Source organism: Pan troglodytes, chromosome 20 (genome assembly GCF_028858775.2).
Source record: "Pan troglodytes isolate AG18354 chromosome 20, NHGRI_mPanTro3-v2.0_pri, whole genome shotgun sequence".
In the NCBI taxonomy this organism is placed as follows: Eukaryota; Metazoa; Chordata; class Mammalia; order Primates; family Hominidae; genus Pan; species Pan troglodytes.
In genome coordinates, this window is record NC_072418.2 from 10,650,182 (window position 1) to 10,676,655 (window position 26,474).

Consider the following 26,474-nt stretch of genomic DNA (forward strand, 5'->3'; position numbering starts at 1 on the left):
GTCAAATTTCTGCTTATGGCTGGGCGTGGTGGTTCATGCCTGCAATCCCAGCACTTTGGGAGGCCGAGGCAAGAGGATCGCTTGAGCCCAGCCTGGGCAACATGGTGAAATCCCGTCTCTACAAAAAAGTACAAAAATTAGCTGGGCGTGGTGGCACCCGCCTGTAGTCCTAGCTACTTGGGAGGCTGAGGTGGGAGGATCACTTAGGCCCAAGACGCAGAGGTAGCAATGAGCCGCGATCTCGCCACTGCACTCTAGCCTGAGCAACAGAACCAGGCCCTGTCTTTAAAAAAAAAAAAAAAGAAAAGACAAAACAGGGCTGGTCGTGGTGGCTCATGCCTGTAATCCCAGCACTTTGGGAGGCTAAGGCAGGTGGATCACTTGAGGCCAGGAGTTTGAGACCAGCCTGGCCAACATGGCGAAACCCCATCTCTACTAAAAATGCAAAAATTAGCCAGGCATCGTGGCATGGACCTATAATTCCAGCTACTCAGTGTGGCTGAGGCAGTAGAATCGCTTGAATCCGAGAGGTAGAGGTTGCAGTGAGCTGAGATCAGGCCACTGCACTCCAGCCTGGGCAACAGAGCGAGACTCTGTCTCAAAACAACAACAACAACAACAAAAAAAAACGAAAAGGAGAAAAGAAAGAAATCTGTTTATTTCTTAGCTTGCAAGTCACCTTGCTGTTAGTTCTCTCACAGTTATCTGCCCCAGGAACACAGAGACGATTATAGATAAAGATCCTGTTACCTTGGACCTGGTAAAGGCTGCTGGACTAGGTGTAGCTCACTCAGCCTCCAGCCTTCTGTTCATTATCTTGATTGAGGGGGTGATTTCATGGGTGTGTACATATGTCAAAATGTGTTGGAACTGCTGGGTGCCGTGGCTCATGCCTGTAATCTCAGCACTTTGGGAGGCGGAGGCGGGCAGACCATCTGAGGTCAGGATTTCAAGACCAGCCTGGCCAACATTGTGAAACCCCATTTCCACTAAAAACACAAAAAAAGTTAGCCACGCATGGTGGTGGATGCCTGTGATCCCAGCTACTTGGGAGGCTGCGGCAAGAGGATCACTTGAACCCAGGAAGTAGAGGTTGCAGTGAGCCAAGATCATTCCACTGCACTCCAGCCTGGGCAGAGACTGCATCTCAAAAAAACAGAAAAAAGTAGGCCAGGCATGGTGGCTTATGCCTGTAATCCCAGCACTTTGGGAGGCTGAGGTGGGTGGATCACAAGGTCAGGAGATTGAGACCATCCTGGCTAACATGGTGAAACCCCAACTCTACTAAAAATACAAAAAAATTAGCCTGGCATGGTGGCGGGCGCCTGTAGTCCCAGCTACTCGGGAGGCTGAGGCAGGAGAATGGCGTGAACCCGGGAGGTGGAGCTTGCAGTGAGCCGAGAATGCGCCACTGCACTCCAGCCTGGGTGACAGAGCGAGACTCCGTCTCAAAACAAACAAAAAAAAGTGTTGGATCTCACACTTTAAACACGTACAGCTTCTTGCCTGTTGATTATACCTCCGTAATGCTGTTTTTATTTTTTTACCATTAATAGCCCAAGTGGGCCCCATCACACTCCCACGTGTATACTTAATCCTGTCTCTGTGCGAGTAACAATCAGATGGTAATCCTCCCCCACCACCCCTGCCCCACTACTCCACCTCTGGGGCTGGGGACTGCTCATTTTTTCCCTCCAACCCCCAGAGACCAGATCCTCTCTCCTCCCTCACGGACCTCCCCCCTTTACTCTGGGATGCTGGGAGCCCCTGGAGATCTCACCCTGGCCTGACCATCACTAACTGGGGAGAGACTTAGAGGCAGACTTGAATACTCCAACCTCCAGGGAGCCAGGGCTGGCTCAGAAGAAAGGTCTAGGGGCAGGGAGGGGTATTGGCTGGGGAGGGGGCTCTGCCTAGCATAGGAAGAGCAGGGGAGGCCTCTTAAATAGGGATTTTAATGATCCAGGACTTGAAAGGCAAGTGGGAACTGGCCCAGGGAAGAGGGCGGAGGCATGTTGGAAAAAGGGCACTGATGCAGAGGCCTGGAGGCTTGGGGCTGGTCTTGGGAATCATACCATCTGGATGGCATGGGGCTGAGGTAACCAGAGCTTGAATAGACCTGCAGAAGAGACAGATGATTCCAGAAGGGTAAGGAGGTGGAGGCCCCTCTTGACTTCCTTCCCGCAGCAGGCACCAGGCCAGAGTTGGGTGGGCACCTGCTGGGGGACCCTCATGGTCCAGTATTGGTTGTAGGTTTTGAGGGGGCTGACAGGAGAGGTGGTTGCCAGGGAATGGTTCCAAGAAGATGCAATAGGGGAGGAGGCTGGGGATACCCAGGGGACATGGCCCAGCTTACGGAGGCTCCTGAGCTTCCAGGGGCATAGACATTAAGAAATTGCACGCTGAGCCTGAGTGTGGTGGCTTGTGTCGGTAATCCTAGCACTTTGGGAAGCCATAGTGGGAGAATGGCTCAAGACCAGGAGTGCAAGACCAGCCTGGGCAACATACCAAGACCCTATCTCTACAAAAAAATAACAAAAATTAGCTGGGTGTGGTGGCATGCTCCTGTAGTCCCAGCTGCTTGGAAGGCTGAGGCGGGAGGATCACTTAAGTCCAAGAGTTCAAGGCTGTAGTGAGCTGCGATGGTGCCACTGCACTCCAGTCTGGGCAACAGAATGAGACCCCATCTCTTTAAGAAAGAAAAATTGTGGCCAGGTGTGGTGGCTCACACCTGTAATCCCAGCACTTTGGGAGGCTGAGGCAGGTGGATCACCTGAGGTCAAGAGTTCGAAACCAGCCTGGCCAGCATGGTGAAACTCCGTCTCTACTAAAATAAAAATTACCCAGGCATGATGGCAAACACCTGTAATCCTAGTTATTCGGGTGGGTGAGGCAAAAGAATTGCTTGAACCCGGGAGGCAGAGGTTGTGGTGAGCCGAGATCGTGCCACTGTACTCCAGCCTGGGCAACAAGAGCAAAACTCTGTCTCAAAAAAAAAAAAAAGAAAAAAGAAAAATTGCATGATTAGCTTCTAGTACCCCGAAAGCTTAGAGGGCAAGTAGAAGGAGGAGCTTGCTTTTTGGGGAAACTTTAATCAGCAGAGGTAGGCCTGGGGAGGCCTCCGCAGGACCCTATGAACCCTGAGCCCACTGTGGGAGCAGAGCAGCCCCCTCCTCACCCAAGGAAGCTTCTATCCTTGACTGTCCCCCTTGCTGACTGAGTGACCTGTGATCTGTCTCCAGTCATTTCTTGCTTTGAGCCTTGGGCTTCCCAGTTCCCACGTTTCCTTTATGGGAATGTTTATGGAGATCAAGCCAACCATGCCTGTTAAGGGTGGTTTATTTTTCTAGAGAGTTTGACCACCTGAGCTAACGTCCTTGCACCCTCCCACCTGTCCATCTGTCTATTCTACTCATTCATCCATGTAGCAAACATTTATGTGGCATCTAATGTGTCCAGCCCTGTCTGAGGCTCTGAGGATACAGCAGTGACTCAAACAACATTCTTTTCTTTCTTGAAACTTATGCCTTGGGGTGAAGAAGACACCCCAATGAAACAGATCAACTGGGACAAGAGGGTTGAAGGAACTACACAGGATCAGGAGACAGAATAATATGGTGGCCTCTTTGGTGGCAGTCTGAGAAGGCTTCTTGGAGGAGATGACATTTGAGCTGAAATAAGAATGATAACACAGTCAGACATGTATGTGACTGTCTGGGGTGCAAACATGGTACAAGTGAGCTTGGTGAGTTGGAAGCCCAGCAAGCAGCAGTTGCTATGGATTAAGCTGGGGAGGCAGAGGTGGGGAGGCAGCAGGGCCAGAATGTAGAGGGCAGGAATGTGTGCAGAAATAAGGGGCTCAGATAAGGCGGAACCCTGGACTTGGGGTCCACCTTGGGGTCTTTGGGGGGAGTGGTACCTCAACCGGCAGCATCTCTGGTCACTAACACCCTGTGGGACCCCTGCTCAGAGAGGCTCAGAGTGGAAGAGACAGGTCCGTCTGGAAGGGACAGCCAGGACCCGGTGCCGAGGCAGGCCGTGGTTATCTGCAAACAGCCCCCTTCCTTCCAGCATGTCACGTGCTCCCGCCTGAGCCTCTGGCCGCAGGAATCAGGTGACCCCAGGCAGCGGGCCAGGCTGCAGGGGCGGGTGAGTGAGTCAATGTATGCAAGTGTGTGTGTGTGTGTGTGTGTGTGTGTGTGTTTGTGTTTGTGTGTGTTTTCATCCCTGGGAGGCCCAGACATCTGGGGTCTGAATTAATTGCCTTTTTCACAACCGTGGACAAGTCCTGTATTTCCAGCTAGATTGAAAGCAAAACAAACCAAACCTATGTGCATAGCTCTGAGCTGCTGAGCAGTGCCGGGGTCCTTGGGGGTTCGGGGAAGCCATGGGAACCAGTCCTTCTCACTCAGACCCCTGAAGGGGGGCAGGGATCCTCTACTCATGCTCCCTAACCCACCTCCCGTGTCAGTACAAAGCCCCATTCTCTCTCTTTCCCCCAGTCCGGGGCTATTTTTAGCCACTAAGAAGGATTATCAGTTTGGTTCCCAGGTGGCAGGGGCCAAGCTGGGAGTGGGGCCAGGGAGGCTTCAAACAGCAGCCAGGCTTGGGGGCGGGTGGGGTGAGGGGAGAAGAGGCTGGTCACACTGGCCCTGCCACCCACGCAGTGGCTCTGCAGATGACCCTGAAGCTGCTGTCGTCCAGCCCAGCCCAAACACTTCAGCTGCAGCTTTAAGGGAAGGTGGCAGAGGCAAGGAAAGCTTCCAGCAGCCTTAGGCACTTCAGATGCTGGAAACCGTCCTAAGGGCTTGGAAGAACCATCTAGAAGCCTCCATAGGCCAGCACCCCCTCTTTCCAGACCACTCCCCAACCTGCCCCCACCTCCTGTCTAGCAGTAACTATCACAGTCTCTAAGCTGCTTTTTGGGGGTTTTTTTCCGAAACAGGATCTGCTCCGTCACCCAGGCTGGAGTGCAGTGGTGTGATCACAGCTCACTGCAGCCTCAAACTCCTGGGCTCAACCAGTCCTCTCACCTCAGTCTTCTGAGTAGCCGGGATTACAGGTGTGTGTCACTATGCCCACCTAATTTTTAAATTTTTTTGTCTTGCTATGTTGCCCTGGCTGGTCTCGAACTCCTGACCTTAAGCAATCCTCCCACTTCGGCCTCTCAAAGTGCTGGGTGTGAGCCACTGCACTCGGTCCTCTAAATTTTACTAGGTGCTCACTCCACCTCAGGTGCCATTCCAAACCACTCCATGTGGAAGAGGGGCTATTGTTTGTTCCATTTTACAGATAAAACTGAGGCACAGATAGGCCACGTTCCATGCCTGGTAAATGGGTGAGGCAGGAATCAGGAATCAGGAATCAGATCCGTTGTGATATCAGCATGGAGTGTTTATAAACTGCCCGCCTGCCCTGAGCCTCACAATAGCCTGGTAGAACAAGGAGGGAATCTAGCTGTACCCATTTTTCAGATGGGACAACTGAGGCCCAGGAAGACCAGAGGATGACAGGGAACAAACAGAAGAACTGGATCCAAAAGAGAAAAGCTAGAAATTGAGGAACACATCCCTCAGCCTCATTTCCTCCCTTCCTTCAGGAGAAGTTGAGCCTTGCTGGCCTGAGGTGCCTGGTTATAGCCATGCCTGAGCCCCTCCCGTAGGCCAGACTCTGCCTCAATGCCCCAGGTGCAAGGTCTCTGAGCTGCTTAACCACCCTTCAGGGAGGGCACCTGTCCCACCAACAGGTGACGAAATTGAGGCTCCCAGGGCTTTGAAGCATTGCAGCTAGGACTTCAGCCAGTCTGCTGGGCTCCAGACCCTGTTCTTTTCTCAAACCACAGCATCTTTTATTTATGCTTTAAGAGGGAGAAGAGGGAAGGGAAGAGACAGAGACAGGTTGGTGAGGTTAGTGAGAGAGTAGGACCTCTGGGGCCAGACCTCTGCAATCAGGGCATATCAGTCTGAAGCCTCCTTGGAGAGCTCCCTGGTTTAGAAAGTGCATCTGTTCCCCTTTCTGTGCCACTCAGGAAGGAATGGGCATGATTCAGCAGAGGAGAGGAGAGTTTAGAACTGGTTATGCTTCCTTCTCCAACCCTCCCTGCAAAAACACTGGCCAGCTCCTGACATCACAGTAAGACAGGGTTGCGGGAGGGTACTTTAACAGGATCCAAAGCAGGGCAATTGGGCTGCTTTCAGGAGGAGGTGACAACTGAGCTGGGTTTTGAAGGATGCATAGGAGTTTGCCAAACAGAGAAAGAAAGCGTTTAAGCTCTTCAGGGCAGAGATGTTGCTTGTTTTCCCCACCATTTTGTGTCTTCAGCACCCAAATACTAAATGAGTATTCTAGGCAGAGGCCAGTATTTGTAAAGGCTAGGATGTGTGAAACGATATGGTCTGGTGGGAGCAGAGTATCAGTCAGTAAACTGGTGGGCATTGAAGCTGGGCACATCAGCAGAGGCAAGGCTTGAGATTGTGAGAAGCCATTGCTCCTGTGGTTCTCCCTCATCCCCTATGCTCATCATGACTTGAATGTACCAAGGTGTGCAAGGATGCATCCAAGACCCTTGGGTGAGGGGAAAACATGGAGCTGGGGGTCTGGATGCCTGGGCCTTCCTAGGACACCTAGTCCCCTTCCATCTGCACCTTGGGGTCTGTCAGAAAGGTAGCAGGGTCTCTGAGAAAGCTGCACCAGTGACTCAGAAGGCTGAGGTGGGAGGATGGCTTGAACCCAGGAGTTTGAGGCTGCAGTGAGCTATGATCAGGCCAGTGCACTCCAGTCTGGGTGACAAAGTGAGACCCTGTCTCTAAAAAAAAAAAAAAAAAAAAAATAGGGGATTGCAGATACCCTGCAGTGGTCATGGCTTTGGCTGTGAGAGCTGAGTACAGTTGGGACCAAGAGTGCCAAGCTGGCCATGTGTCCTTGAGCCCCCACGGGCACACGGGATCAAGCCAACCTTGTCTGCTAGTGAAGATGGTTTCTTTTTCTTGAGAAATCAACCACCTGGGCTGAAGTCCCCACATCCACCCAGCTGTTCATGTGTCTACTCTGTCTGGGATGCCTGGGCCTCGTTGTAGGTCTAGACTAGCTGCTATCCCACACCCTTGACTGCTTGTTGGGTCACTGACTTCTAGTGCCCCTCCCCAACCAGAGTATCCAATGCTAGCAGCAGCTTCTAATACTTCACTGATGCCTAAATGTCAGTTGCCCCATAGCATGGTACTTAGCCTGCCCCTTCATGTGCACTCTCTTCCTTTTTTTTTTTTTTTTTTCCCCAAAACAGGGTCTTGTTGACCCCTTGCTGATAGATAGAGGATTCCATCCATCTTCATGGATTTCAACAGCAGCCACTCACTGACAAGTCCTACCCAGGCCCCACCCACCCCAAGCCTGTGCCCCAAACCTGAGTAGCTCCTGCCTCCTCCACATGCCCACGGAACATTTTAGCTGCCCTCCCCCACACCCACAATTTGTGTTGTCTGACACTTAGCCTGACTCCTGTCCTGAAATCAGCTCACCCATTCTGGTTCATCCAGTTCTTCAGACTGGAAGGCTGACAGCTTCAGTGGCCAAGTGGGGTGAGGCTGAAGATGGAATTAAGGTTGTTAATCAGCTGAGCTTGAGATGGGAACCCAGTGTCATCACAAGGGTCTTAAAATGAAGAAGACGGAGGCAGGAGAGACATTGTCAGAATGACAAGGTGGGAGAAAGACCCAACTAGCCACTGCTGGCTCTGAAGATGGAGGAAGGGACCAGGAGCCGGAGGGTGCAGGCAGCCTCTAAAGCCAGAAAAGGCAGGAAATGGCTGGGTGTGGTGGCTGGAGCCTGTAGTCCCAGCTACTCGGGAGGCTGAGGCAGGAAGATGGCTTGAGCCCAGGAGATCGAGGCTGCAGTGAGCTATGATTGCACTGCTGCATTCCAGCCTGGATGACAGAGTGAGAGATTGCCTCCCCGCAGAAAATGTAGTCTCTTAGCAATTTTCCAGTATATACTATATTATTAACTAAAATCATCATGATGTACAGATCTCTTGGACTTACTACTCCTGCTAACTGAAATGTCATATCCTTTGACCAATATCTTGCCAATTTCCTCTCCCAACCCTTCTCTTTTCTGGCTCCACTTTGGAAAGCATTTGGCTCTTGGGGGGCCCCACCTCTAAAATGTCTCTGGAATCCCCTTATCTCTACCTTATCTCAACTGGACATGCCAGAGCACCCTCTTCTGGCCTCCAAAATGCTACGCCCTGCATGGCAACCAACACCTGAGAATCCCTGCGTTATTCAAAATAGAACCAAGGGCAACGGAACCCTCACATTCTCCTGCTGGGGGTGTAAGATGGTGCAGTCCTGCCTTGGAAAGCAGTTTGCCCACCTTGGCCTCCCAAAGTGCTGGGATTACAGGGGTGGGCCACCACCCCCGGCTGCCCCCTAGGCTGGTCTTGAACTCTTGGCTTTGGCCAGGCGGGGTGGCTCTCACCTGTAATCCCAGCACTTTCGGAGGCCAAGACAGGTGGATCACGAGGTCAGGAGATCTAGACCATCCTGGCTAACACGGTGAAACCCTGTCTCTACTAAAAATACAAAAAATTAGCCGGGCGTAGTGGCGGGCACCTGTAGTCCCAGCTACTCGGGAGGCTGAGCTTGCAGTGAGCTGAGATCGTGCCACTGCACTCCAGGCTGGGCGACAGAGCGAGACTCCATCTCAAAAAACAAACAAACAAAAAAAACACTCTTGGCTTCAAGCAATTCTCCTGCCTCAGTCTCCCAAAGTGCTGGAATTACAGGCATGAGCCACTGCACCTGGGTCTATTTTTTATTTTATTTATATATTTTTATTTTTTATTGATTTACTCTGTTTTTGGAGACAGGTATCACTCTGTCATTTAGGCTGGAGTGTGGTGGCATGATCACAGCTCATTGCAGCCCCAAACTCTTGGGCTTAAGCAATCCTCCTGCCTCTGCCTCACGAGTAGCTGGGATTATGGCCACATGCCACCATGCCCGGCTAATTTTTGTATTTTTTGTAGAGACAGTTTCGCTATGTTGTCCAGGCTGGTCTCAAACCCCTGGGTTCAAGCAATCCTCCTGCCTCAGCCTCCTAAACACTGGGGTTATGGTATTTTTATTTTTATTTATTTTATTTATTTTTGAGATGAAGTCTCGCTCTCTCACCCAGGCTGGAGTGCAGTGGCACAATCTTGGCTCACTGCAGCCTCCGCCTCCCGGGTTCAAGCGATTCTCCTGCCTCAGCCTCCTGAGTAGCTGGGATTACAGGTGCCCACCACCACCCCTGCCTAATTTTTGTATTTTTAGTAGAGATGGGGTTTCACCGTGTTGGCCAGGCTGGTCTCAAACTCCTGATCTCAAGTGATCACTCACCTTGGCCTCCCAAAGTGCTGGGATTACAGGCTTGAGCCACTGTGCCCGGCCTATTTTTATTTTGTAACATGGCAAGGTTATCATGAAGAACTGACAAAACTAAGCTTTGATGACAAAAAAAAAAAGTGGTGGGGGGCAGGGCAAGGTGGCTCACGCCTATAATCCCAGCAATTTGGGAGGCTGAGTGGGGAGGATTGCTTGAGCCCAGGAGGTCAAGTGTGCAGTGAGGTATGATGGCACCACTGCACTCCAGCCTGGGCCACAGAGTGAGACCCTGTCTAAACAACAACAACAACAAAAACAAAAAAACTGGAATGGTTGTTACTTTTGGATGACAGGACAGGGGTGGAGGTTGACTGGGAAGAGGTATGAGGGAAGTTTCTAGAGGAAATATTTGTGATAGAGACTGGATTAGTCAGGTACATAGTTTTGTCCAAACTCAGTGACTGTACCCTTAAAGATGTGTGTGGGCCAGGTGCAGTGGCTCATGCCTGTAATCCCAACACTTCGGGAGGCCAAGGCAGGAGGATCGCTTGAGCCAGGGGTTTGAGACCAGCCTGGATAACATAGGGAGACCCTCTCTCTACACAAAAATTTAAAAAATTAGCCAGTCATGGTGGTGTGTGCCTATGGTCCTGGCTCTGCGGGGGCTGACATGAAAAGACCACCCGAGTCCGGGAGGCCAAGGCTTCAGGGAGCCATGATCGCTGCACTCCAGCCTGGGTGACAGAGTGAGACCCTGTCTAAAAAAACAAAAAGTCTGCATTTCACTTGGGTAAATTTTACCTTGAAAGGAAAAACCCATAAGCAAATATTGAACCCTAGTTAATGATCTGTGTGCTGACATGTGTAGGGGCGATGTGGCCTGAGGTCAGCTGCCTACTTTGAAATGCATCGGGAACAAGCAGATAGACTGATGGTGGATAGAGGGATGGACTGGCAGAGGCAGATGGGTGATGGAATAAACAGAATGGAATGCAAAGGGGAGAATCTAGTGGTGGGAATACAGGTATTCACTGTAAAATTCTTTCAACTTTTCTGTAGGTTTGAAATGTTTATTATAAAACGTTGGGGGAAGGCCGGGCGCGGTGGCTCATGCCTATAATCCCAGCACTTTGGGAGGCTGAGGCGGGCAGATCACTTGAGGTCAGGAGTTTGAGACAAGCCTGGCCAACATAACAAAACCCCATCTCTAGTAAAAATATAAAAATTAGCCAGGCGTGGTGGCGCACGCCTGTAATCCCAGCTACTCGGGAGACTGAGGCACGAGAATTGCTTGAACCCTCAAGGTGGAGGTTGCAGTGAGCTGAGATCGCGCCACTGCACTCCAGGCTGGGCGGCAGAGTGAGACTCCATCTCAAAATGTTGGGGGAAATAATCCAGATTCTTCCCTGCGGCCCCCATGCCTTGCAGGCTCTGTGCTGCCCCTCATCGCCTCCCTGCCCTCCCCTCCTCCCTCTCTCCCCCTTGCTCACTCTGCACCAGCCACACGGACCTCCTCACTGTTCCTCCAACATCCCAGGCATGGTCCTGCCTCAGGGCCTTTGCACCTGCTGCGTATTTATCTAGAAAGCCCCTCCCCCAGCCCCACCTTCTTGTGTGAAAAACCCACAACCTTCTCATCTTTTTTTTTTCTCAAACATAGGGTCTTGCTCTGTCCCTCAGGCTGGAGTATAGCGGTGTGATCGTAGCTCCCTGCAGCCTCAAACTCCTGGGCTCAAGTCGTACTCCCACATCAGCTTCCTGAATAGCTAGAACTACAGATACGTGCCACCACACCTGACTATTTTTAAAATTTTTTGTAGAGACAGGGTCTTGCTATGTTGCCCAGGCTGGTCTTGAACTCCTGAGCTCAAGTGATCCACCTGCCTCGGCCTCCCAAAGTGTTGGGATTACAGGCATGAACCACTTTGCCTGGCCTGACCTCCGCATTTTTTTTTTTTAAGATGGAGTCTTGCTCTGTTGCCCAGTCTTGAGTGCAGTGGCATGATCTCAACTCACTGCAACCTCTGCCTCCCAGGTTCAAGTGATTCTCCTGCCTCAGCCTCTCAAGTAGCTGGGATTACAGGCATGTGCCACCACACCTGGCTGATTTTTGTATTTTTAGTAGAGATGAGGTTTCACCATGTGGGCCAGGCTGGTCTTGAACTCCTGACCTCAGGTGATCCACCTGCTTCAGCCTCCCAAAGTGCTGGGATTACAGGTGTGAGCCACCGCACCTGGCCTGACGACCTCATCTTTAAGTCCCAGCTCAGATGGCGCCTCCTTAGAGAGCCTCTCCTTGATCACATTTAAAATCACGCCACTCTGTTATCTACCCAGCCCGTTATACTTTGGCATCTCATTCATTTATGAATCTGTTTACTTGTTTATTGGCTGCCTTCTCTGTTGGTCTGTGAGCTGGGCAGGAATGTGTTGGCTTTATTCCCCTGCTGTGTCGCCAAGGCCCAGCCCTGACCTGACATGTACAAGTCAGTTGGAGAACATCTCTTGCCTGGATGGATGGATGGATGGACAGACAGACGGATAGATGCAAGGACAGATGGATAAATGGATGGATGGAAGGGGAAATGGATAGATGGAAGAACAGATGGACAGAAGGATGGGTGGGTGGAAGGACACACAAGTGAGTGATGGATGATGAGCGGATAGATGTTTAGATGGGTGGACAGGTGGATGATGAATGGATGGATGATGGGTAGATGGACAGATTTTTGGATCAGTGGATGGATGATGGCTGGGTGGACAGATGTTTAGATGGGTGGACAGATGGATGATGGATGGATGGGTGAATGGGTAGGTGGATGATGGGCAGGTGGACAGATGTTTGGATGGGTGGATGGATGATGGGTGGGTGGACGGATGGATGAATGGATGGGGAGATGGATGAATGGGTAGGGAGATGGATGACAGATGGACGATGGGTGGATGGACAGGTGTTTGGATGGATGGATGGATGGATGATGGGTGGATGGATGAATGGGTAGGTGGATAGATGATGTTTGTATGGGTGGATGGATGATGGGTGGGTGGACAGATCTTTGGATGGGTGGAGGGAAGGATGGATGAATGGGTAGGTGGGTGGATGGATGGTGGGTGGACAGATGTTTCGATGAGTGGATAGGTGGATGAATAATGGGTGGATGGACAGATGTTTGGATGGGTGGATGGATGATGGGTGGGTGGGCAGATGTTTGGATGGGTGGACAGATGGATGACGGGTAGATGGATGAGTGGATAGGTGGATGATGGATAATGGGTGGATGGACAGATGTTTTGATGGATTAACAGATGGATGATGGGTGGATGGACAGATGTTTGGATGGGTGGGTGGATGGATGATGGGTAGATAGATGAGTGGATAGGTGGATGATGAATAATGGGTGGATAGACAGATGTTTTGATGGGCGAACAGATGGATGATGGGTGGATGGATGATGAGTGGGTGGACAGATGTTTGGATGGGTGGATGGATGATGGGTGGGTGGACAGATGTTTGGATGGGTGGATAGAGGGATGGATCGGTAGATAGATGGACGGGGGATGGGTGGACAGACAAATGAACGAACAAACTTTCTGAGTGGGAACCACTGTGGTAGGCTGGACCCTTGGCTCAAGATCTCAGGGAAGGGAGCAGCTCTTTGGGCTCCTCAAGCAGGCTGGGACACGCTGGCCGGAGCTGCCCCACCTCGACCACCACTCCATTATCCGGCAAGCTCAGTTATGCAGTAGGCTCTCTTATCCTCTCGCTTTGTGGGCTCTGGGATAGCAAGAGAGACCCCTGAAATTCCCACCTAGAGAGGAGCCTACCTTCCAAAGATGGCCAGGAAAGGAACTCTGGATTTTTTTTTTTTTTTTTTTTTTTTTTTTTTTTTTTTTTGAGACAGAGTCTTGCTCTGTCACCCAGGCTGGAGTGCAGTGGCGCGATCTCTGCTCACTGCAACCTCCGCCTCCCGGGTTCAAGCAATTCTCTGCCTCAGCCTCCCGAGTAGCTGGGATTACAGGTGCACACCACCATGCCTGGCTAATTTTTGTATTTTTAGTAGAGACAGGGTTTCACCATGTTGGCCAGGCTGGTCTTGAATTCCTGACCTCGTGATCCACCTGCCTCGGCCTCCCAAAGTGCTGGGATTACAGGCAGTGAGCCACTGAGCTCGGCCTCTGGATTTCTTTAAATCCTTCATCTTTGGGGGCTGCTTCAGAGGCAGCTTCCTGCAGTGGAAAGAAACCTTCCTGGACATTTGAGGACTCAAGTTCTTTTTTTTTGAGACAGTTTTTCTCTGTTGCCCAGGCTGGAGTGCAGTGGCATGATCTCGGCTCACTGCAACCTCCTCCTCCCGGGTTCAAGCGATTCTCCTGCCTCAGCCTCCTGAGCAGGTGGGATTATAGGCGCCTGCCACCATGCCTGGCTAATTTTTGTATTTTTAGTAAAGATGGAGTTTTGCCATGTTGGCCAGGCTGGTCTCAAACTCCTGACCTGAAGTGATCTGCCCACCTCAGCCTCCCACCGTGTTGGGATTACAGGCATGAGCCATGGTGCCCGGCCATGACTCAAGTTTCTGACCCCAAGCAGCCACTCCCTTGACTTCTGGCTACCATCTTGGCATCAGTTAAGTGCAGAGTAATAACTACTATTTTGGGCTGTGTTATTACTCTTGTTAAAGATCAATCGGCCAAGCACTTTAGGTTGAGAAGCCTGGGTATTACTGTCTCTGTTTTTTTGTTTTGTTTTGTTTTTGAGATGGAGTCTTGTTCTGTCACCCAGGCTGAAGTGCAGTGGCACGATGTCAGCTCACTGCAACCTCCGCCTCCCAGGTTCAAGTGATTCTCCTGCCTCAGACTCCTGAGTAGCTGGGATTACAGGCATGTGCCACCACGCCCGGCTCATTTTTGTATTTTTAGTAGAGACAGGGTTTCACCATGTTGGTCAGGCTGCTCTTGAACTCCTGGCCTCGTGATCCACCCACCTTGGCCTCCTAAAGTGCTGGGATTACAGGCGTGAGCAACTGCGCCCGGCCTACTACTCTGTTTTACAGATGAACTTGAGGTTCAGAGAGGTCAAGTCATTTGCCTGAGGACACACAGCCCAACTCTTCCTTTTAACACTGACCAGGCAATGGAGTGGGAGTGATGAGAATGAAGTGGTGGCTCTTCTGGGACCAGAGGACAGTTCCAAAGTCTTCTTTGGGCCATAGGGGGCTTTGGGACTCTTCTGGGGCCAGAGAACAGTTCCAAAGTCCCAGGCAAGGGGAGTTCCATCTTCCAGTCCCGCCTCCTGGTTGTCAACTGCGCTGATAGGGGCCCGAGTAGGAGTTCTGAGGCTCCAGCCTCTCAGGCCCCACTTGCCCCACCCATTCTGCTTGCAGACCTCCCAGCTAACTGGAACCTGTGTCCACAGAATGCTGTCCAGTTTCAACGAGTGGTTTTGGCAGGACAGGTTCTGGTTACCACCCAATGTCACGTGGACAGAGCTAGAAGACCGGGATGGCCGTGTCTACCCCCACCCCCAGGACTTGCTGGCAGCCCTGCCCCTGGCGCTGGTCCTCCTGGCCATGCGCCTTGCCTTTGAGAGGTGAGTGTCTGCCCTGCCGCAATCCATTGCCCCCGCAGTCGCTCCAGTATGTGCTCGTGCCCTGTGTGCAATTTGCCATTGCAGCATGTCCCGAGTAGAAGCTGGCTTTGCACCAAAGCGGGTTCCCTGGCTCCAGCCTGCCCCCAGCCGCCACCACCCACACTTCTGGCCTCTGATTGCTGGTTTATAGGAACACTGCCTGCAGCTGGTTTATAGGAACACTGCACTGCCTGCAGCTGGGTATGCCAGCATCTTCATAAAACAGGGATGGGAGGCCGGGCACGGTGGCTCACGCCTGTAATCCCAGCACTTTGAGAGGCTGAGGTGGGTGGATCACTTGAGGTCAAGAGTTTGAGACCAGCCTGGCCAACATGGTGAAACCCCATCTCTGCTAAAAATACAAAAATTAGCTGGGCACAAACCTGTAATCCCAACTACTCGGGAGGCTGAGGCAGGAGAATCGCCTGAACCTGGGAGGTGGAGGTTGCAGTGAGCCAAGATTGTGCCACTGCACTCCAGCCTCGGCAACAGAGCAAGGCTCCATTTAAAAAAAAAAGTGAGCTGGGGTGTTATCCCATCCCAAAGGCATCCCAGGGCCTCTGTGAAGGACAGTGGGGTGGGCGGAGGGTTTTCCAGTTTCAAACGCAGGGGCTTTAGCCCTTTAAAAAAAAAATTTTTTTTTTGAATCTAGGCCAGACGTGGTAGCTGATTCCTGTAATGTCAGCAATTTGGGAGGCTGAGGCGGGTGGATCGCTTGAGTCCAGGAGTTCGAGACCAGACGGCGCAACATGGTGAAACCTCATCTCTATTAAAAAAAAAAAAATACAAAAATTAGGCTGGGTGCAGTGGCTCATGCCTGTAATCCTAGCACTTTGGGAGGCCAAGGCGGGCGGATCATGAGGTCAGGAGTTCAAGACCAGCCCGACCAACATGGTGAAACCCTGTCTCTACTAAAAGTACAAAAAATTAGTTGGGTGTGGTGGCACACGCCTATAGTCCCAGCTACTCAGGAGGTTGAGGCAGGAGAATTGCTTGAACCCAGGAGACAGAGGTTGCAGTGAGCTGAGATCATGCCAGTGCACTCCAGCCTGGGCAACAAGAGCAAAACTCCATCTCAAAAAAAAAAAAAAAAAAGAAAGCCTCATCCCCACCAGTAGCTGGGACTGTAGGCATGCCACCACGCCTGGCTAACTTTTTTTTTTTGAGACAGAGTCTTGCTCTTTCACCTTGGCTGGAGTACAGTGGCATGATCTCAGTTCACTGCAACCTCTACCTCCCAGGTTCAAGCGACTCTCCTACCTCAGCCTCACAAGTAACTGGGATTACAGGCATGTGCCACCACACCTAATTTTTGTATTTTTAATAGAAACGGGGTTTTGCCATGTTGGCCAGACTAGTCTCAAACTCCTGATGTCAGGTGATCCGCCCACCTTGGCCTCCCAAAGTGCTGGGATTACAGGCAAGTGACACCACAACCCAGCTAAATTTTGTATTTTTAGTAGAGACAAGGTCTCACCATGTTGCCCAGGTTGGTCTTGAACTCCTGAGTTCAAGCAATCCTCCCGCCCTCCACCTCCAAAATGAGACTTTAAGAGGCAGGAGGCAGGACCAAAAACCAGAATCCTGAGTTCAAATTTCAGGTCTTTCACCTGCTCACAGTGTCACCTTGGGCATGTCTCTGACCCTCTGAGCCTCAGTTTACCCATTAGGACAATAGGGACTGAGTTAGGGTTAGACGAGCCAGTGTATCACATGGACTTGGCCCCATGCTTAGCAGATAAGCGCTCATTCTCTCCGCATCATGATTTAGTCTGCCATGAGTTCCTTGCTAGGCTGCTCTGAGCCTTTCACCAAATGAGGCATGATGTTAGGAGGGATGGTGGATATAAAATTCGGTCCCCACCTGTGGTGTTGGCGCGCCCTCTTGTGGGCAATGTGGTCATTGACCAGGGTCCCTGATCTCCAAGTCTCTACCCCGGAATGGGGGATGCTGGGAGGAGGGGCTTGGAGCGGGAACAGCCCCAGCCCCTGCCCCTGCCCGTGGGGAGCCCCTAGACTGGCGGGGGGTCAGACCAGGACCCAGGCCACAGTGAGACAGGCAGTAAAGACTCTTGTCCCTGGTTTGGGATTGGGCAAAGGTACCTGGGTACCCCAAGAGTTGGTCTGCACACCCTCACCCTACAGACGAAGGTCCAGCTGCTTTTTTTTTTTTTTTTTTTTTTTGGAGACAGGGTCTTGTTGCTCTGTCACCCAGGCTGGAGTGCAGTGGTGCGATCTTGACTCACTGCCAGCTCCGCCTCCTGGGTTCACACCATTCTCCTGCCTCAGCTCAGCCTCCCAAATAGCTGGGACTACAGGGGCCCGCCACCTCGCCCGGCTAATTTTTTGTACTTTCAGTAGATGCAATCCTGGCTCACTGCAACCTCCACCTCCAGGTTCAAGCAATTCACCTGCCTCAACCTCCCGAGTAGCTGGGATTACAGGTGCACGCCACCACACCCAGATGATTTTGTATTTTCATTAGAGACAGGGTTTCACCATATTGGTCAGGCTGGTCTCGAACTTATGACCTCACGTGATCCGCCCACCTCAGCCCCAAAGTGCTGGGATAACAGGCATGAGTCAGCTGCCTTTCTTAGGTTTGGTCTAACGCAGCAGCCAGGCTACCCCTCCAGGGCCCCAGGGGATGAGGCCAGGAATAAGTGGAAAATCGAGTCCTGCCCCACGAGCCTTTCTGACTGGGCCTCCGAACCCTCTGATCAGATGGAAAAGAAAGACCAAGTCTTAGGCCGGGCGCGGTGGCTCACACCTGTAATCCCAGCACTCTGGGAGGCCGAGGTGGGCGGATCACAAGGTCAGGAAATCAAGACCATCCTGGCTAACACAGTGAAACCCCGTCTCTACTAAAAAATACAAAAAATTAGCCAGGCATAGTGGCGGGCGCCTGTAGTCCCAGCTACTCGGGAGGCTGAGGCAGGAGAATGGCGTGAACCCGGGAGGCGGAGCTTGCAGTGAGCCAAGATCGCGCCACTGCACTCCAGCCTGGGCGACAGAGCAATGCTCTTAAAAAAAAAAAAAAAAAAAAAAGAGTCTTACACACCCTGCCATGTGCCAGCTGTGCTCTCTGAGCCTGTAACTTTGCTCCTCCGAGACTTGGTTTTCCCACCGGCAGCATGTCTGCCCCCACACACTGGCAGTCCCATCTCTTCACCTGGGCTGATAGGCTCTGTCTCCTTTGCACCCAGATTCATTGGCCTGCCCCTGAGCCGGTGGCTGGGTGTGAGGGATCAGACCAGGAGGCAAGTGAAGCCCAACGCCACGCTGGAGAAACACTTCCTCACGGAAGGGCACAGGCCCAAGGAGGTGAGAGCCCCCCATGCCCTCCGACCCGCACTACTGCCCTGGGGGTGGGGCGTGGGGATGGTGTGTGGCCCATTTGTTGGGGCAGGAGAAGCCAAGGTGGCTGCAGGCACCCCTGCAATGCCCCTACTTTCCACTCTTCATCCTCAATTCCCTGGGAAATGGCTCTACCCCCCCAGCCTCCCTGGGAAACGACGCCCCACCCCTCCCAGCGTCCCTGGGACATGGAGCCCCGCCCCTCCTGGTCTCCCTGGGAAATGGGCCCCACCCCTTCCAGGGTCCCTGGGACATGGAGCCCCACCCCTCCAGCCTCCCTGGGAGATGAGGACCCGCCCTTCCCAGCCTCCTTGGGAGATGGGGCCCCTCCCCTCCCAGCCTCCCTGAGCCTTAGTGGGCACAGTTGCACAATGGACAGATTCTAGGAGAGTGAGAGTAGTTGCTTGCTCTCCTATCCTGGGGAGGAATGGAAGGTCTGAGCTGGTAGGGAATGGAGTAACAGAAGCAGCCCTGTGACCCTCCCTCCATTCCCGTCTCTGGTGTGGCTGCCCGCTGGACAGGGTCTGTGCTGTGGAGGCTTGGCTGCGTCCTGAGTGGGGTGGGGAATGGTGAAGACCACATACCCTAGAGGCGACAGGGCAGCTTCTGCAGAGCTAGACGTGACTCCCCCTTTACTTGTCAATTTCCCTCTTCAGGTAGGGCTTGGGGCTGGGGCAAGGTCTCAACTGCCTGTCTAGGTTGGAGGTGAGAACTGACCGTTCTGGAGGGACGCAGGGAAGCCTATCTGCGGGTAGGGGATGCTGCACGCCAGCATCTCTCTTAATCCCATCCCCATCAGCGACCTGCCTGCCCTATGAACAGGATTTGCTTCTCTTAGGGCCCAAGTGTTCTGCAGGGCCCCACGCTGGGACCCCCAACACTGCCCCTCCATATAGACATGGTCACCCTGTAGGCAAGATGTGGGGCTGCAGTGGAGAGGGCAGAGCCAAGTCCTGTCTGGGGACATGGGGGAAGCCACCACAGGGCCTCTGTGACCCTTGTCCCCATCACCCCCTCCCCAGCCCCAGCTGTCTCTCCTGGCCGCCCAGTGTGGCCTCACGCTGTGGCAGACCCAGCGATGGTTCCGGAGACGCCGGAACCAGGATCGACCCCAGCTGACCAAGAAGTTCTGTGAGGCCAGGTAAGTCCAGGATGGGGCTTCTGGGGTGCAGGGAACCGGGGGGCGGGGAGGGGGGGCGGGTGTCTGCTGTTTTCACAGCTCCCTCCCCATCCACAGCTGGAGGTTTCTCTTCTACCTGTCCTCCTTCGTGGGCGGCCTCTCGGTCCTGTACCACGTAAGTATACCGGAGTATAGCTGACTGCTCACCTGCCCCATCCACCTGGCCTAGATCTGGCAGGAGGGGGGTGGTGTGGACTGGTGCAGCCAGAGAGGAAAACATGCAGCTGAGGAGAGAGCGAGCTTGGCAAGATGGTGGTGAATGTTCACTCAACAGGTATTTGGATTTACTATGCACCAAAAGTTGGGGTTCTGCAGTGAATGAGCCCCCCAGTCGAGAGTGAGAAGCAGGAAAAAGCAGGGCTGGGTGAAGGTAGCATCTATGAGACTGTGGAAAGAGAACCAAAGAGACCACAGACCGAGGGTGTGAGGTTGGATTCTCACCTCCGCACAGCCTGACACCCGTTTCCCTGCAGGAGTCATGGCTGTGGGCACCAGTAATGTGCTGGGACAGGTACCCAAACCAGGTGAGTGGCAGAGTGTGTGTGAATGCTTGGAGGGTGAGGGCGATGATCACAGTTGCTGCAGCCATGGGCATGGGACCCGAACCCTGACACTACACTGTCATTCCCCACTGAGTCCCACGCTCTTTGATTCCTCTGGGGAATAGAGAGGGGCCAGAAAACTCCAAGCAGGAGTTTCCACCAAACCACTGCCCTTGATTACCTCCAGGGATGGGGAGCTCACTCATTGGGATTCAAGTATCTCATTGGGATTCAAGTATCCTGGTTTTGAGCGAAGGGAGTGGGCCCCGAGCCATACCCCTGCCCGATTGGAGCCTTCGCTCCCCACAGCTAACCTTGTCCTGTCCTGCTGCAGACTCTGAAGCCATCCCTGTACTGGTGGTACCTCTTGGAGCTGGGTTTCTACCTCTCACTGCTAATCAGGCTGCCCTTTGATGTCAAGCGCAAGGTGAGGCCAAATAAGAGTCTGGAAGACCCAGTCTCTGGACGGGATGCTGGGGTGCTGGGTGGTAGGGCAGCCTTACAACCACACCTTGAGAGCTCCCTGGTGCCTCCTGCAGGAGATATAGAGGACATGGGCCCAGAGGCCACACCAACCCCCTGAAAGGACCCACTTCTTGGCCCATAGGGTGGGGGACCTTCCAGCATCAAGCCTCGTCCCCACTATGACCCACCGTCTACTGCAGGATTTCAAGGAGCAGGTGATACACCACCTCGTGGCGGTCATCCTGATGACCTTTTCCTACAGCGCCAACCTGCTGCGCATTGGCTCTCTGGTGCTGCTGTTACACGATTCCTCCGACTACCTGCTGGAGGTGGGCCCGACCCCTGCCTGACCCTTCCCAGCTGCTGTACCCAGCCCTCCCAGGTGCCCCGGAGATGAGGTCCCATTCCTCCCAACCTTCCTGGGAGATGGAGCCCCGCCCCTCCTGTCTTTCTCGGGTGATGAGGCCCTGCTCCCTCTGTCTTTCAGGCTGATAAGGCCCCACCCCCTCTGTCTTCCTGAGTGATGAAGCCCCACCCTTCTTGGCTTCCTTGGGCGGAGGCCCCCCCCCTTCTCAGCTTCCTTGGGAGATGAGGCCCTGCCCCCCATCTTCCTGGGAGATAAAGCCCTGCCCCTCTCAGCTCCCTCCTTGGAGGATAAAGCTACACACATGTGGACACACACGTATTCACATTTTTTTTTGAGACGGAGTCTCTCTCTCTTGCCCAGGCTAGAGTGCAATGGCACACTCTGCTCACTGCAACCTCTGCCTCCCAGGTTCAAGTAATCTCCTGCCTCAGCTTCCCAAGAAGCTGGGATTACAGGCACTCGCCACCATGCCAGCTAACTTTTGTATTTTTAGTAGAGATGGAGTTTCACCATGTGGGCCAGGCTGGTCTCGAACTCCTGACCTCAGGTGATCTACCTGCCTCAGCCTCCCAAAGTGCTGGGATTACAGGCGTGAGCCACCATGCCCAGCCTACATTCACACTCTTTACCTTTCCTGAAAAGGTAGGTAGTTCCTGGAAACAAGGCCCCACCCCAACTCACCTGGTCCCATCCTATAGCACCTTCTCTTTGAGACCAGGCCCCTGGTCCTGAGCCCATTTCTCCCTGCTGCCCTTTTCAGGCCTGTAAGATGGTCAACTACATGCAGTATCAGCAAGTGTGCGACGCTCTCTTCCTCATCTTCTCCTTTGTCTTCTTCTACACCCGACTGGTCCTCTTTCCCACCCAGTGAGTCAGCCCTCCCATGGGGGTCAGGGAGGTGGGAGGGCGTGTCTGAGATTCCAGGACTGCCTCACCATTGGTACCCTGCCCCAAGGAGCTGGGGATCTTGGCTGGGAGAGTTCCAGGAGGAGGCAGGGAAGGGTGTGCCAGGCACGGCATATGCAAAGGCGCAGAGGTGAGACAGAGAATTATAATTACTCAGCGTGCCTGGACCATGCAGTGGGAGGAGGGGTCAGGGCTGCCAGCGCACCAAAGTCTGCCCAGTAAATATTTGTGGGGGCCTCTCGAGTGTGCTGGTAACACAGCAGAGGCCACAGTTCAAAGATCCCGGCCCTTGTGAGCAGACATTGCATGGGTGGGAGCAGATGGTAAATGAGGCAGCCACGTGAACTACACAGCATGTGAAGGAGAGATTTACTAACAAGAAAATAAATTTGAGGGGCCGGGCGTGGTAGCTCATGCCTGTAATCCCAGCACTTTGGGAGGCTGAGGCGGGCGGGTCACTTGAGGTCAGGAGTTCCAGACCAGCCTGGCCAACATAGTGAAACCCCATCTCTACTAAAAATACAAAAGTTAGGCTGGCCACAGTGGCTCACCCCTGTAATCCCAACACTTTGGGAGGCTGAGGCAGGCAGATCACGAGGTCAGGAGTTTGACACCAGCCTGGCCAACATGGTGAAACCTTGTCTCTATTAAAAATTAAAAATTAGCCGGACGTGATGGTGCATACCTGTAATCCCAGCTACTCGGGAGGCTGAGGCAGGAGGATCACTTAAACCCAGAAGGCAGAGGCTACAGCGAATCAAGATTGTACCACTGCACTCCAGCCTGGGTGACAGAGGGAGACTTTGTCTTAAATAAAATTGGCCAGGTGTGATGGCTCACGCCTGTCATCCCAGCACTTTGGGAGGCCAAGGTGGCTGGATCACCTGAGGTCAGGAGATCGAGACCACTTTGGCCAACACAGAGAAACCCTGTCTCTACTGAAAACACAATAATTAGCTGGGCATGGTGGCACACGCCCGTAATCCCAGCTACTCGGGAGGCTAAGGCAGGAGAATCACTTGAACCCAGGAGGCAGAGGTTGCAGTGAGCTGAGATCACACCACTGCACTCCAGCCTGGACAACAGAGCAAGACTCTGTCTCTAAATAAAAAAAAAAAAAAAAAAAGGAAGGGAGCAGGAAATATGGGAGAGGTGGGTAGTTGGAATTAGAATGGCAGGTAATGCCTCGCTGGCAGCGTTTGTACCGAGATGGGAGGGAGGTGAGGGACAGAACCACGTTGATCAGAGGGGAAGTGTGTTCCAGGCAGAGAATAGCATGTGCGAAGGCCCTGAGGCAAGACCATGCCCGGCATGTTAGAGGAAGAATGAGGTGGCCTGTGTGGCTGGAGCAGAGTGGGTGAGGGGGAGGGTAGGGAGGGGATGGGGTAGGCCGTGCAGGTCCTTGAGGGCTGTGGGCAGGACTTTGGCTTTGACCCCGGGGGAGATGGGAGCCATGGAGGTTATAAGCAGAGGAGGGATTCAATCTGACCTAGGTGTTCTGGGTGCCCTTTGGCAGCCGCAGGGGAAACATCATGGGAAGTGTGGGCAGGAGTGAGGGGACCCAGGGTAGGCAAGAGAAGTGGGCAGACTTAAGGGGATGCCTCTGGGATCAGGAGATGGGAACAAGCACAGAAGGAACTGCTTGAGGCAGCAGCAGCTCAGCCCTGCTGGGTTTGAGGGGTCTGTGGCCTCAGAGGAGACATGGAGAAGGCAGTGGGCATGCCAGTCTGGGCTTCTGGGGAAAGAAATAATGTAGGAGTTGCCAGTCCATGGCTGGTATTTGCAGCCAGCAGCCTGGATGGCATCACCTAGGGACCAGGTATGGATAGAGAGGCTCAGTCCTCGGGCTTCCTGATGTTTGCAGGTCGAGAGAGGAAGAACAGGGCGCATGGAGCATATGAGTCAGATTACATCCCCCCTCTGGCTGCAACCCTCCATGGGTCCCACCTATCTTGGTTTCAAGGCCTGAGGAGATTAGGCAGAAGTGGCTGTGAGATGGGGAGATGGTGGGGTACGGGGAGCCAGAGAGGGAAGGGGCCCAGGGAGGAGGGAGGGCTGCTGGCAACCTGTTGTGCCAGCTGGTGGGGGTGCAGGGCTGAGCACTGTGGAGTGAGGAAGGCGAGGTCGCTGGTCACCCTACAGCTGATTGGGGGGTAGGAGAAACACAGCAGCTACAGCCAGTACTTTTTGAGACGGAGTCTTGCTCTGTCACCTAGACTGGAGTGCAATGGCGTGATCTCAGCCCACCACAACCTCCGCCTCCCGGGTTCAAGCAATTCTCCTGCCTCAGCCTCCTGAGTAGCTGGAAGTACAGGCACCCACCACACCTGGCTAATTTTTGTAATTTTTTTTTTAGTAGAGATGGGGGTTTCACCATGTTGGCCAGGCTGGACTCGAACTTCTGACCTCGTGATCCACCCGCCTCCACCTCCCAAAGTGCTGGGATTACAGGCGTGAGCCACCGTGCCCAGCCCAGCCGGTACTTTCAAGGAGTTCCAAGGAAAAAAAAGCCTACAGGGAAAAGAAATAAGTTGGTGCCCAGAGGGGCAGAGTAAAGAGTGAGCTTTTTTTTTTCTTTCTTGTGTGAAATAACAGTGGGATTGGAGTTGATGATAAAGAATCAGCAGGAAGGCTGGGTACAGCGGCTCATGCCTGTAATCCCAGCACTTTGGAGGCTGAGGTGAACAGATCACTTGAGGTCAGGAGTTCCAGACCAGCCTGGCCAACATGGCAAAAACCACCTCTCTACTAAAAATACAAAAATTAGCTGGGCGTGGTGGCGGGCGTCTATAATCCCAGCTACTTGGGAGGCTGAGGCAGGAGAATCGCTGGAACCTGGGAAGCGGAGGTTGCAGTGAGCCGAGATCACGCCATTGCACTCCAGCCTGGGTGACAAAGCAAGATTCCGTCTCAAAAAAACAAAAAAAACTACAGCTGAGTTTGAGAAGAGGATGTGGTGGGAGCTGGACTCCAGGACAGTGTCCCAGGCAACAAGCAAGGAGTTGTTTGAGGGGAGGAGCAGTGCTGGGGAACATTCTTTCCAACTGGCTTGGGTTGCACAGTGAAAATGAAGCCCCGCCCCTCCCAGCCTCCCTGGAAGACAAAGCCCCACCTCCGTCCGGCTACCTGGGAGATGAGGCCCCACCCCTTTTTTACTCCTTGGGAGATGAGGCCCCGCCCCTCTTAAACTCTGGGAGATGGAGCCCTGCTCCCTGTGTCTTCCTGGGAGATGAGGCCCCACCGCCTGCCTTCCTGACATGAAGCCCCTCCCCTATGAGGTGAGTAGGCAGTCGCCTGCTGATGAGGGGGAGGTGATGGGGGTCTGAGGAGTAGAGAGAAGCTGTCAGAGTGCCACCCAGGAAAGCAGCTGAGTTCATAAGTACCCGCTTGGGTGGGGTTCATAGTTATGAATGGCCAGTCAGGGAGCTCGTGTGTGTGTTCTGCTCATTTAGTACAAGCGAGAGGGGGCCTTGCGTGCCCAGCTCAAGAATGTTAGGTATCATGGGGTGGGGGGCACTAGGGAGCCATAGAAGGTTATGGAGCAGGGAAGACCATGCCAGTTAGAAATTCTTAGGACTGGGGGCTACAGCAGCTGGTCAAACCCCAGCCTCCTCCTCTCCCTCTGGCTGTAGGATCCTCTACACCACATACTACGAGTCCATCACCAACAGGGGCCCCTTCTTCGGCTACTACTTCTTCAACGGGCTTCTGATGTTGCTGCAGCTGCTGCACGTGTTCTGGTCTTGCCTCATTCTGCGCATGCTCTATAGCTTCATGAAGAAGGGCCAGGTATGGCTGGACCTCCCCGGGGGCCCCAGCCCTAAGCTCCTCCTTCCTCCCTGCTCTGAGCTCCATCCCTCCCTGTTCCCCAGATGGAGAAGGACATTCGTAGTGATGTAGAAGAATCAGACTCCAGTGAGGAGGAGGCGGCGGCCCAGGAACCTCTGCAGCTAAAGAACGGGGCAGCTGGAGGGCCCAGGCCAGCCCCCACTGATGGCCCTCGGAGCCGGGGGGCCGGGCGTCTGACCAACAGGCACCCAACAGCCACATAGCCGGGCGGGGCTGGCTGTAAGGGGTTGCCCCCCCGCCAGCGCCTTGGATATTTCTGGGGTGACTGGACTGGCGCCCCTGGGCCACCTTTCTGGAGACAGGGAGGGCCCCACCCGGGGTGGGCTGATGATCTGTCTCCAGCCCCTTCCTTCTGCCCACCCGCCCTTCTTCCCTCTGGGCAACTGGACAGAGCTGGGAGCCAGCAGCTGGATGCTGTGGCTGGCCAGAGACACCTCCAGGCTGTAGCCTGGGGGCTGGGGGGAGCCCCAGGCTGAAAAGGGTCCAATTAAAACAAATGGAGCCAAATTTTCTGCCTGAGAACTTGGGTCCCTATCAAAGTTCCTTCTTCATCTCCAGAGACCCCCCCGAGGGAGCCAGGCCTCTGCTTACATACCCCACCTACGGGATACTCACCGCCACCCAAGGATGCAGGGCCCCAGGGGCCCCAGACAGCAACAGAGCCCAGAGACCAGCCGCTCCCCACGCTGTTCCCAGATGAGCCCCCGACTCGCCAGCCAGTGACTCAAACAAGCCCCTCCCTCCACCCTTAGGGTACCCCTGGGTCAGCCTCTCAAAGACCCCCTTGCAGACTAGCTCTGAAACGTCAAGTCCTTTG

General features: G+C 53.5%; 1 protein-coding gene and 1 long non-coding RNA gene across 17 annotated transcripts in view; one reads left to right on the forward strand and one right to left on the reverse strand.

Annotated features, from left to right (window-relative positions):
- Positions 1–26,164, forward strand: part of CERS4 (ceramide synthase 4) — a 53,642-nt gene extending 27,478 nt beyond the window's left edge. For 4 of the 16 annotated variants that reach the window (XM_016934920.4, XM_016934922.4, XM_063801098.1 and 1 more), the window contains 10 exons: positions 14,747–14,952; positions 18,198–18,315; positions 19,371–19,489; positions 19,586–19,643; positions 20,002–20,052; positions 20,405–20,497; positions 20,736–20,864; positions 21,663–21,769; positions 25,441–25,597; positions 25,681–26,164. In XM_016934920.4, the coding sequence (XP_016790409.3) occupies positions 14,780–14,952; positions 18,198–18,315; positions 19,371–19,489; positions 19,586–19,643; positions 20,002–20,052; positions 20,405–20,497; positions 20,736–20,864; positions 21,663–21,769; positions 25,441–25,597; positions 25,681–25,860 (1,185 nt within the window). In that variant the 5' untranslated portion in view covers positions 14,747–14,779 and the 3' untranslated portion in view covers positions 25,861–26,164. Of the gene's footprint in view, positions 1–3,840; positions 4,150–4,945; positions 5,063–14,746; positions 14,953–18,197; positions 18,316–19,370; positions 19,490–19,585; positions 19,644–20,001; positions 20,053–20,404; positions 20,498–20,735; positions 20,865–21,662; positions 21,770–24,403; positions 25,087–25,440; positions 25,598–25,680 lie in introns of those variants that run through there. The other 12 variants (XM_016934918.4, XM_016934923.4, XM_063801096.1 and 9 more) reach the window with 8 other exon arrangements.
- Positions 3,493–8,273, reverse strand: LOC107969656 (uncharacterized). Its single transcript, XR_008541085.2, has 3 exons — positions 8,190–8,273; positions 7,518–7,583; positions 3,493–3,671 (listed from the first exon to the last, which is right to left on the reverse strand). It is a non-coding gene; the product is annotated as an uncharacterized LOC107969656 (long non-coding RNA).
- Positions 26,165–26,474: the final 310 nt, after the last annotated feature.